The 12,951-nt window shown below is 39.7% G+C and overlaps 1 protein-coding gene across 1 annotated transcript; it reads right to left on the bottom strand.

Annotated features, from left to right (window-relative positions):
- Positions 1–10,718: 10,718 nt before the first annotated feature.
- LOC132601495 (uncharacterized) lies at positions 10,719–12,395 on the bottom strand. Its single transcript, XM_060314579.1, has 2 exons — positions 11,966–12,395; positions 10,719–11,854 (listed from the first exon to the last, which is right to left on the bottom strand). Exons 1-2 carry the CDS (start codon positions 12,393–12,395, stop codon positions 10,719–10,721), a joined length of 1,566 nt encoding a protein of 521 aa, XP_060170562.1.
- Between the last annotated feature and the right edge of the window lie 556 nt (positions 12,396–12,951).

Genomic DNA, 12,951 nt, shown 5'->3' with positions numbered 1-12,951 from the left:
TGTTACACTGTGAAATAAGCTCTATTTTCTATGAATATGAAAAAGAAATTGTTTTCAAAAGACAGCCAAGCATGCATGGTATCCGGCCTGAAAGGGCAGTCCTATGTACAGGTTACTTTCTTGTCTTATTATATGTCTACGACCCCATGATATTGGTAATCATAATCTATGTTCCTGTTTGTATTAATTTCCATGCCTTACATACTTGGTACACTATTCGTACTGACGTCCCTTCTTGTGGACGCTGCGTTTCAGGCCGCGCAGGTCAGCAGGTAGACGGACCTGATTTCTAGGAGTTCTATCAGCGGTTATCGGCAGCGCTCCAGTTGTCCCGGAGCCTCAGTTTCTTGGTACTATTTTGTGTATATATGTTCGGGCACGGCAGTACTCGGCCCTTCCTATGTATATGTATACTATGTTTAGAGGCTCGTAGATAGATATGTACAGTTAGATGTTTTGTACTTTTGATGGTCCTAGTCGCTGTATACTGTGCTAGTAAAGCTTATTAGCCTATGTTTATAAGTATGCTCCTAATGTTAACGTTTAGTAAACAAGAAAAATATATGGTATAGTTCATACGGCCCGCTCAGTAATACAGGTAAGATGATAGATAAGGGGTGCTCGGTACAAGTATCGGGTACCCGTCGCGGCCCTAGTTGGGTCGTGACAAAAATAAGGAACGATAAAAAGAGAAATACTTACGGGCCGATGAATAGTTGTAGCATGATAAGTCAAGACTACAATAATGGAGACAAAATGAGAAGCGAGAGGCTAGTTAATTTCCGACCATATACATGAAGACAGAGAAGTGAAAGAAGCTGACTGAAGGCAATAAAAGAGTTAAGGGAAGATGAGAAGAGGCTGAACCAAGTTATAGTCTAAGGAAACGGTAATCGGACTCTAAGGGAAGAATAACGGTTCTAAGGAATCAAAGATGGTGTGTGGGTTGACAATACTGCAACATTCGAGGACGAATGTTTCTAAGGGGGGAAGGATGTTACACCCCGTAGTTTCTGTACGTTGAGATTCATTAGGTATTAGCTATTGAATTGCAGACATCGGAGTTATTGTCGAGAAGATGCAAGATCATAGGTGCTCGTGTTACGATTATAAGAGTCCGAGTTCGCGTAACAGGTTATAGGAGGATTGGAAAACCAGTAAACTAAGGAGATTAAGCTTCCGAGGCTTTGAAGGAGAGTTGGGCAAGGTTTGGTATGGACGTTACAAGTCGGGCTGGCAGGCCAGAAAAGGGTCTGCGCGAACACGCAGGAGACCAAGGGCCAACACAGCACGAACGCGCCACCACGAGGCGCGAATGCGCTGAACAATTTTGAGGCACAGGTTCGGGATGAAGGTTATATTATAAGAATGTAATAATAACATATATATGACATTTGGAGACCATATGGGGTGAATTGGTTCATATGGCACTTGAGGAAAAGCCCTAGTTGCTGCAACTAAGTGGGGCCCACACACCAGAGCTTTATAAAGGACATATGAAGAGATATATGAGTATTACATGGAAAGTTAAGAAAGTCCTAAGAAGGACCCATAAGCCAAATATGGGCATAAGCCCTCCAAAAGGACGATTTAAGGAAACATTTTTGGATGATCTGACTTGGAGGGGCCAAAACGATATTATAAATTTAGAATTTATAAAAACACCAAGAATGAAAGTTGTAGATAATTGAATTATCCTTACAACCATAGGTCGTGGGTCTTCACACGATAATGGGATCAAGAGTTATGACCTTCTTACTAAACGAAGGCGTAGTCAGAAAAACTAAGCCAGCGCGAACGCGCTGAAGGAAATTTAAGTCGGTCCAGGCAGAACCTGGACCGCTATTTAAAGGGGGAGACCCCCTCATTTTCGTCCCAAACACAGCAAAAACTCCTCAAATATTCCAGAAACTTCCCCAACATTCCAAAGACCAACCTTTTAGCCCGAAACCAGGTATAATTCCCAAATTCCGGTCCAGACAGTGTATAGTTGCAACTACAAAATTGTGTATCAATGCGTTGTGGCTTAAGCTCAAGGTGGGGGAGTGAAGATATATTATTATTATCGAGATAGAGGTATGAATCTCTTGTTATTAACGTTAATCTTGGTTTATTTACGGAGAAGGAGTTGTTAAATTGTTATAAAATGATTCTGTGATGGAAATATGGGACAAACACCATATGGGATGTTTATAATGTATTTTGGTGTTGGAAACATTATGGTTAACGTTGGTATTTTTGTGGTTGTTGTTGGTTGTTGAATATAGGATTCGGGCTAGGCATATAAACATGGGAGATGCTGCCCGATTTTCGGTATAATATAGAATAGTTTGATTTGAAACTTGGAATAAGTGTGCGATAAAGAGGCTAATGTTAGTGTAAATCCTCTTAAATGTAGACCTACGAGCTCGGACACATAAGCGTAGCCAATAGGAGGTTGAACAGGTATGTTAAGGCTCGTCCCTTTCTTTCAAAGGCATGATTCCTATGTTACGATTTCATAAATGCTTCCATAACTTCTTTGTTTTCAAAAGTTAGAAGTCTATGATTCCAAGGCATGATTTCCTTTCCTGATAACCCGTAAATGTTTTCCAAAATGTCCATATTTTTCCAAAACAAAGGCTTATGATTTTGTAAGCATTTATGACTACAACGACGGACATGTTTTTGTAATGACAACGATGATGTCAAAGATGAGAATATGTCTACGATGATTATGATGAGAATGGTTTCATGTTTGAAAGTCTCAAGGGGTGGATTCAATATGAACATGAGAATATTGAGCTATTTCTTGATCCTCAATTTTATTCCATGATAATGACTCTATTTTCTAAAGATTCCAAAGTATATGAATTGACGCCTTGTGAGATTTATGACCTTATTCTATGCTTTCTCTTGATGTTGTCTTTCATTGATAGTCTCACCTTATAATAATTGTTCCTTCAAGGTGAGACATGACGATCATGATTATTCCATGATATAATCGGAGGTTACCGACCTTACGTCACTCCGATAGATACATGACATTCTTTGGGCTCTCCTGCATGCTGCTTATATGATATATGTATATGTATATGGGGAATATGGGAAAAAGGGAGTGGCGCTATAGACGCATGGCCACCTGATCAGTTGGCGTAATATGATATCATCCTGGATGCTGGACATATGTGGCTAAATGGATCGGAGCCGACGCCTCGGCAACATGATTGTTCTATTTTCTGTATACATGAACAAGAAATATTTTTCAAAGAAAGCTAAGCATGCATGGCATCCGCCCTAAGAGGCACTCACATGTACAGGTTACTCTTTTATCTCACGATATGCTCTATATTTCCATTATGTTATTATTCATACTTTACATCGCTTACTATGTTACTATTCATGCCTTACATACTCGGTACATTATTCGTACTGACGTCACTTCTTGTGGACGTTGCGTTCATACCCGCAGGATCAGGTAGCCAGTCGGACGATCCACAGCAGTAGGACCTCTCCTCAGCGGCAGTCGGTACGCTCTATTGATCCGGAGCTACACCCCTTTTTGGTATGCTATTCGGTTACGTACATATATGGGTACGGCAGGGCCTTGTCCTGTCCTTTCTATAGTTTGTACTCCATAGAGGTCTGTAGACAGTGATATGTAGTCGTGTTGTTATGCAACCTCGTCTGCATGTATTTTGTTGTACAGTATATATATGTGTGGAGGCCAAATCGGCTCACGCTGTTATTCTCAGTGTTTATGTTTATATGTATGCGTTGGCCATGAGTTCCCGGTACGGTGTCTTTTATGTTTATTGTTCGGGAGATAGTATAGCACAGTTACAAGTTGTACATGGGCCCAAGAAAGTCAGTGAGAAGTAAATACAAGCATACGAGTGCTTGGCCAGTAATGGTCGGGTACTTGTCACGGCTCATCGGTTTGGGTCGTGACAGAAATCTCAATTCAGCAACCAACAACAACAACAACAATACCAACATCAACAACAATATTATCAACACCAAAATATTCACTAAACATCTCACACGATGATAAAATTCAACGTAAGGAAACTCTAAGAATTCAAAAACAACAAAAGAAGATAAAAGGAACTTGGATCGATTGGAAAAGAAGTGATAGAAGGATAGATACTAGACCCAAAGGATAGTAAATCTATAGGAAAATTGGGTATATCAAACCCAATCCCTCCCAATTTGATTCAACCCTAAGAACCTAAGTAATTTGAATTCAAAGAAAGGACTTAAATGATTCCACAAATGAGCAACCTAGTATGAATTCAATGGAACTTGCAATTCAATGCCCAACTAAGAAATTACACTTAGTCAATAAGCAACCAAACAAACTATCTATTAACTAAATCTCTCAAAATATATATTCTCACAATATCCAAGCTAAGTCTTCCAAATGGATGAAAAGAACTATTTATAATAATGCCTATTACACCAAAAGACCCTAAAGTGGCTCTTTTGCAAAAATACCCATATGGGTCTTCAGTTGCATCCAAAGCCTCATAACTTGCAATTATGACCTCCAATTGCCATTCTAACCCCATAACTTGCAAGTATGACCTCTAATTGCAATCTTAACCCCATAGTTGTACTTTTAGCCATTTTGCGCTTCTAGCCACTTTGCAACTCTTCCAATGCCAACTCCCAAACGTTGTAAATCCGCGAAGTCTTCTCTCCAATCTCCTCCAAGGCATCCTTTTTCACGAACAAGGCTTGCAACTCTTGAAGTTCTCTTGCTTGAATTCTAGTGAAAGGCCTTGTGCTTGTTGGGTTCATATCATCCTCCCCTTCTTGGAGAAGATTCGTCCTCGAATCTAAGGGCATACCTACAACACAAGAGGAAAGATCACTCACATTGAAAACATTATGAACATTATACTCACTTGGCAAGTCGATCTTGTAGGCATTGTCATTGATCTTTTCAAGCACTTTGAATGGTCCATCTCCCCTTGGACTCAATTTGCCTTTTCGCATTTGCGGGAACCTTTCTTTTCGGAAGTGAACCCAAACCCAATCATCGGGTTGGAAGTCCACCTTTCTTCTCCCATTTTTTTTTCTATTGGCTACCTTGGTGTTGACCTTGTCAATGCTCTCCTTTACCTTGGCATGGATTTTCATCATTTCGGCCGCCCTTTGCTTTGCATCTAAACTCACAACCACATCACTAGCCAAAGGGGTTAAGGTTAAAGGAATCAAAGGATTAAAGCCATAACATACTTCAAATGGAGTCATGCCAATAGAGGAATGGAGGGACCGATTGTAAGCAAACTCAATCAAAGGTAAATGGTCCTCCCAAGAAGTGGGATTTCTTCTAATCATACTTCTTGTTACACCCCGTATTTTTGGACTAGGAAATTGGACCGTCCAACATGAGTAAATTTACTCAAGCCCGGAGAATTTGATCATATTCAAGCATGAAACGAATAACTTGGTGTGTACAAGGAATGAAGTCCCACAATTATTTAAGATGAAAAAGTGTGACGACGGTGATTGGGAATGATAATTTATGTGTGGAAAATGAAGTTATGGACTAGTGCTATATTACATGAGAATGTTAGACCCCGTATTGTTATACGTCGAGTTATTTGCGAAAGAATCGACGTGAGATAGAAACCTCGGATTTTAATTTCTAAACTAGAACTAATCGGTTATAAATTTACTTAGTATAAGAATGTTGTTGGAAATTAGGAACTATTTAATTATGGTGTTAAGTAAAAATTAGTGGCAACAATGAGTCAATATGAACATTAACATGCCATGTCCAAAAGATGACTCAAAGTCATCTAAAATAAGGCTATTATGGAAGACATACAAATATGCATTAATTGTTGATTCATCCACTACACTTTCATTATATTGTGGACAATTAAATTGGAAGAAATATACATGTATATTCGGCCAAGGAGCTGAAATTTGGAGGAGTAAAAGGTTAGTCATGCAATTGAATATTGAAGCATGCATTACTTTATAAAAGTATACATTATTTTAGGAAGATATAACATGGTGGAGGGATCATTTCACATTAAATATGGATCATTAATCTTGGAATGATTACAATGGACAAAGGGTGGTGTGTGAATCATTCACCACACATGAGATTGTATTGTAAACAATTGAAAAGAAAGAAGAAAGGAAACAAATGAAAAATCAGCCAACACACTTAGCCGAAAGTTGAAGAAACAAAAAATTAGAAAATTTTAAGTGTAAAGTTAATGGAATGAATCATGTCATAAGTGGAGCATGTGACCAACTTGTAGGCATCAAAGTTGAACCAAATAATGACCAAGAAATCATCCATCACAATTCATTTCAACTACACAACACAAAGAAAGAAAACCTAAGCCTTGAGAGAGAGAGCATTCGGCCAAGGGGCTGATTTTTGAGCTCTTTGAGTCTTGATCCAAAAATTACTTTCCAAGGTGTTTCAACCCTTTAGAAGGTCCCTAAAACGTGAAGATAGTCTTTGGAGCAACAAGAACCATTTTCATCTCAAGTCACCAACTCTAGCCAAGTAGAGAAGTCAAGTTGTCAAGGTAAGATCTAACTTTCTTTTCCATGCATTAAGGGTGATGTAGATGAGTAGATATAAGTTGTATGTATGAAATAAGGTGTGATGATGTTGGAACATGATAGTAACCATGAGGTTATATGTGTTGATGTTGAAGTATGGTTGTAACTTGAAGAACATGAATCGCATGCATAAAATCATGAATGTTGGTGTTGGAATGTTGTTGTGACCGAGGGGACTGTTTTGGTGGAATTAATGAACTAATTTTCTTTAATAAATATGGATGTTACTATCATATATCTCATGGTAAAAATAATGAAAAGAATTGGAAGGTTAAAGGTGAAGTTGTGTTAGTATGAAAATAAAGTGAATCTATGATTTTATGTGAAGTGATGTTGAAGCATGTTGAAACCGTGTGTGGACTGTTTTGTGAGGAAGTTAGTGAACTGTTTTTACTTGATATTTTGATTGTTATTATCATGAAATATATGATGGAAATGAAGGTGTTTAATGATTGGAATTGAAACTAAAGTCGTTTGAGAATTGTTGTAAGGATTATAGAAATGACGATATAGCGTAGTTGCGTATGAATTGATGTCGTACTTGTAGTGTGGATAGCTGGTCATAACTTACTGAAATTTTATGAAAAGAAGACATGAAATGATGTGTAAAAATCGTATGTGGTTGGCTTAGTATGTTCGTAAACGTTTGCAAGAATTCCGAACATTGTTATGTTGTCGGTTAGGGACTGTTTTGGATGTGTTGTTGGTTAGGGACTGTTTTGGACTTGTGTTTTCATTAAGTTGGAAAGACTAATTATAAGTTAAGAGTATACATCATATTTTATGTTGGATGGGCTGTTATAAGTTGTTACATGCAAACGTTAAGGCTACAAACTATTAGAAGTAACTTGAGAATGTCGTAGTCGTATGTGAATCGTTATTGCATGTTATGAATGTGGGCTGTTTAGAATATTGTGTGGGCTGTCCGGATTGGTGTTGAATGTATACTTATTGATGTGGGATTGGTTGTATGTAGTTGGTTTGACTACAAGAGAAAACGTCGTCTAAACATCTAGAAAGGAGTTACTAACGCTAGAATACGTTTTGAATCTCCCCGTAGCTTAACCATAGTTGTTGGCGTCTTAATATAGGTTGAAGTATTATTGGGCCGCGTATACATATTGTGTGACAAATAAGCGCTAAAGGTATGTAAGGCAAACCTTTCTTTCTTTGGCATGATTCTTGTGCTATTCGTTCTATATGTACTCCATATGACTCCATTCTTAGACGAGTAAGGTCTATATGTTCCTCGTGATGGTTTATTGATATTGTACTCCTATTCTGTTCCGAAGGGAACATCCATAAGGTGCCAGTTGAGTTGTGTATATGGTTTTACTGATGATTTCGAGGAAATTAGTTTTATACTAAAGGGAACATAAAGTTCGATTTTCAAAACCACTCCGAAGGGGGTGCGAGATTTTACTATTTCATTTCATTTACGATTTATGTTTACATTCCATAGCATCATTTCTTGTATTGATATTTGTGGATTAAATTTGTGTTGACATAATTGTGATATTAAGCTGGAAGCGGCTGCCCGAAGGGGCCATCATTATTAAGCCGGAAGCGGCTGCCGAAGGGGCCATCATTATTAAGCCGGAAGCGGCTGCCCGAATGGGCCATCATTACTAAGTCGGAAGCGGCTGCCCAAAGGGGCCAGTATTATTATGCCGGAAGCGGATGTCCGAAGGGACTATTGTGATACTAGCCGGAAGCGGCTGTCCGAAGGGACCATTTTGTTAACATGTCGGAAGCGGCATGAGTGTTGGATTGCATTATTTACTTAAATGTTGTTTTGAGACTTCGTGTATACATTTATGTTTCTTCCAGCGAAGGCTGCAGGTATTGAGTTAGATTGTTATTTCTTCTATCCTAAATAAAATTATGATTATGATTTGTTACCACCTTACATACTCAGTACATTGTCCGTACTGACGTCCTTTTGCCTGGGGACGCTGCGTTCATGCCCGCAGCCCCAGATTGCTTGGCAGGTTAAGTATATAGCTATGATGCTGTGACGTCTGCTGGGATTGGCAAGTTCCACCTCATTCTGGAGCTGTGCTGAGTCATGTATAGATATGTATGATTATGGGTATGTCAGGGCCCTGTCCTGACTCATAATGTTCAGTTCACTTCTTAGAGACTTTTGCAGACAGTGTCCTGTGGTATGTTTGTCGAGATGTCGACAAAGTGATATCAGTTGAGTCATTTAGAGATAATGATTTTCAAATGGGAAAAATTTTATGTTCTTAAAAGTTTTTGAAATGACAGGTTTTAATAGAGCGAATGTCTAAGGGTTCGCTCGACTCTGATGAGAGTCGGGTGCCCGTCATGCCCTATCATCGTTAGGGTGTGACACTTCTAAGCATACTCTCTAGAGTCCTATTCACTACTTCGGTTTGACCATCCGTTTGAGGGTGGGAAGAAGTAGAGAACATGAGCTTGGTGCCAAGTGTACCCCAAAGACTCTTCCAAAAGTGACTAAGAAACTTAGAATCCCTATCACTAACAATAGTGCGGGGAACTCCATGTAACTTAAGAACATGATTCACAAACAAGGATGCTACATGAGATGCATCATCACATTTATGGCATGGTATAAAATGTGACATTTTTGAGAACCTATCAACCACAACAAAAATGCTATCATGACCCTTTTTGGTTCTTGGAAGACCCAACACGAAATCCATAGAAATGTCTATCCAAGGGCCAATAAGAGTAGGAAGGGGAGTATACATACCTTGGGGCGGAGTCTTGGACTTGGCTTGCTTGCATTCCAAACATTGACCACATAGCTTTTCAACATCATGTCGCATCTTGGGCTAATAGAATTGCTCACCCAAAATGTTAAGTGTCTTGGCCACTCCAAAATGGCCCATCATTCCACTACTATGTGCTTCCTTGATGAAAAACTCTCTCCATGAGCTCATTGGAACACAAACTGTACCATTCTTGAATAGGAACCCATCAACAAGTTGGAACCTATCAACCCTCCTCCCTTGGGTCAACTCCTCACAAATCGCCTTAAAGTCGGGATCTTGAGAATAGAATCCCTTAAGGCTTTCAAATCCCATCATTCTAGAAGTCATAGTGTTTAGCAAGACATACCTTATAGATAATGCATCCGCCACCACATTGTCCTTTCCCTTTTTGTAATGGATCACATAAGGGAAAGCTTCAATCAATTCTACCCATTTCGTATGTATCTTGTTGAGCTTGGATTGGCTCTTCAAATGTTTCAAGGATTCGTGATCCGATCGTATCAAAAACTCCTTATGCCACAAATAATGTTGACAATGGGTCAAGACCCTCACAAGTGCATACAACTCCTTGTCATAAGTAGAGTAGTTCAATGACGCCCCTTTTAGCTTTTCACTAAAGTAAACCAATGGCTTGCCTTCTTGCATCAATACTCCACCTATGCTAACCCCGGAAGCATCACACTCAACTTCAAAAGTTTTCTCAAAATTGGGTAATTGCAACAATGGTGACGAACTCAACATGGATTTCAATTCTTGAAACGCCTTCTCTTGCTCATTTCCCCAAACAAAAGGAACATCTTTCTTGATCAATTCGGTTAAGGGAGAGGCAATTGTACTAAACCCCTTTACAAACCTTCTATAGAAACTTGCCAACCCATGGAATCCCCTCACATCGGTTGCATTTTTAGGAGTTGGCCAAGTTCTAATAGACTCCCCTTTTTCTTCATCAACTTCCACACCATTTGCACTTACCACAAAACCCAAGAACACTACTTTGTCAACACAAAAAACACATTTCTTGATATTAAGAAACAACCTCTCACGCAACAAGACATCAAATACTTGCCTCAAATGGCCTACATGCTCCTTAATTGATTTTCTATACACAAGGATGCCATCAAAATAAACAACCACAAACTTGTTGATAAAGTGTTTCAAGACATGGTTCATCAACCTCGTAAACGTGCTAGGTGCATTGGTTAGTCCGAATGGCATGACAAGCCACTCATAGAGGCCAAAATTGGTTTTGAAGGCCGTCTTCCACTCATCACCGGGATTCATTCGGATTTGGTGATAGCCACTTCTAAAATCAATCTTTGAAAACACATTTGAGCCATAAAGCTCATCCAACATGTCATCAAGCCTCGGAATGGGATGACGCTACTTTACCGTGATTTTGTTGACGACCCTATAATCAATGCACATCCTCCAAGTGCCATCTTTCTTTGGAACAAGAATCACCGGAACGGCACACGGGCTAAGACTCTCCTTCACTTGCCCCTTTTTAAGAAGTTCATCCACTTTCCTTTGTAATTCTTTTGTTTCTTCCGGGTTGCTCCTATAAGCTGGTTTGTTGGGAATTTGGGAACCCGGTACAAAGTCAATTTGGTGCTCAATACCTCTCAAGGGAGGTAAGCCATCGGGCATTTCCTCCGGAAAAAAGGCTTCATATTCCTGCAAAAGAGAAGACATACTACTAGGCAAAGTGCTAGTAGCTTGGTTAGCATTTAGGAGAAGATCTTTGTTGACAAGGCACACCATGAAGTGTCTCTCGTCAACCCCTTTTAAGAAATTACTTGGTTTGGCCAACAAACATTTCTTGGAACCATCTTGAGAAGTCCCCTCTCCACTTTTGACCAACAAAGTCTCCTTCTCACCCTTCTCCTTTTCTTCCCTTTGATACTTCTCCCGAAGCTCCCTCACCACTATATAATCCTCACTCACTTGGTAAGGGGTTAGTGGGTTAAGAATGTACTTCTTCCCCTTGACCACAAATGAGTACTTGTTAGTTCTTTCACTATGTTGGGCATCAACATCAAATTGCCAAGGTATTCCAAGCAATAGATGGCAAGCTTGCATGGTTACCACATCACACACGATCTCATCTTGGTACTTGCCAATGCTAAATTTGATAATAGCTTGCTTGTTGACCCTCATTTCGCCACATTCATTAAACCATTGGAGTTTGTAGGGATTAGTGTGCTTGCGGGTAGGGAATTTCATACTTTCAACTAAAAATTGGCTAACGGCATTCGTACAACTTCCACCATCAATGATTAAGGAGCACACCTTATCCACAATTTTGCAACGTGCATGAAACAAGTTCTCCCTTTGGTCGCTCTCTTCCCTAGCTAGAGCCCCCATGACTCTTCTAGCCACAATAGCATGATTCAAGGCTTCTTCATACCTTATCTCAACCTCTTCATTGGAATCACCCTCACACTCACTTTTTTCTCCTTCTTCTTCATGACCATCCCCGCCCTCATGTTCATCATTGGTTCGATACCCATCCCTCACTATTGTGATAGTCCTCCGGTTGGGACACTTACTTGCAATGTGCCCTCTCCCTTGGCACTTAAAGCATTGGATGGTAGAAGGTCAGTTATAGTTGGTGTTAGAATTATTACCTCCTTTAGCCTTGTCATCACCTCTGGCTTTGTAATCGAATTTGGCTTGAGGTGCTTGGGTGTTGCTCTTGGGCTTATCCCAAGTGGAAGTTTTCCACTTTTCTTTGCCTTTGTTCCAAGTTGAGGACGATTTGCTTTTGTCTTTGTAGGACCTCTCTTCTTTTAGATCCGCCTCAAACTTGGATGCATCTTGGAATGCCTTTTCAAGACTATTATAGGTTTTGAGCCTCATCGGTTTAGAGATGTCTCGATTCAAGTTGGCTACAAACCTTATAATAGTGTACTCTTCATGATATTCTATCTTGGACTTCATCCTCAAATCCTCAAACTCATCAAAGTACGCCTCCACACTTTTTAACCCTTGTTTTAACATGTACAACCTTTTGAGTGCATCTTGGTGGTATGTGGGTGGAAGCCACCTTGTCTCCATGAGCTTAATCAAATTGTTCCAAGTTGGGAGATCATAGATGTGTTGTTGAGCTATTTGTAACTTCTTGGATTCCCACCAAGTAGAAGCGTACCCCTCAAATTGAGTGAGGGCATACTTTTCCTTTAAGGCCTCAGACACATTTTTCGTGAGGAAGATGCGCTCACTTTGCAATTTCCATTCAAGGAACTCTTCCGGATTGCTACCCCCTTGGAACGTAGGAAGGTTTACCTTGATGGTGTTCAAATTTCGCTCATTATCTTGCAATCTTCCCCGGTCTTCATAACCTTGGGCCCTCCTTATTACACCTCGAAAATTTTCCGTTGGTACGCAAGTGAATGAACTAGTGAGGAGTACGAGTATACGATATTTCCATGAGTATGAATTGACATGGATGACCCTAAGTAAGATTCCAAAGGTGATTGCAATAAGAGATAGGTTATGCTCCATGACGACTAACTATAGATTCTAAAAATGTGGAAAGTTGCAGATTTTCACTTTGGCCAGTTGAACGTAAAATGAAATACGGACCGTAAAGTAGTATACGGCCCGTAAAATG

The sequence above is a fragment of the Lycium barbarum genome, chromosome 7 (assembly GCF_019175385.1).
Source record: "Lycium barbarum isolate Lr01 chromosome 7, ASM1917538v2, whole genome shotgun sequence".
NCBI lineage: Eukaryota > Viridiplantae > Streptophyta > Magnoliopsida > Solanales > Solanaceae > Lycium > Lycium barbarum.
This window is presented reverse-complemented; position numbering and strand designations above follow the sequence as displayed.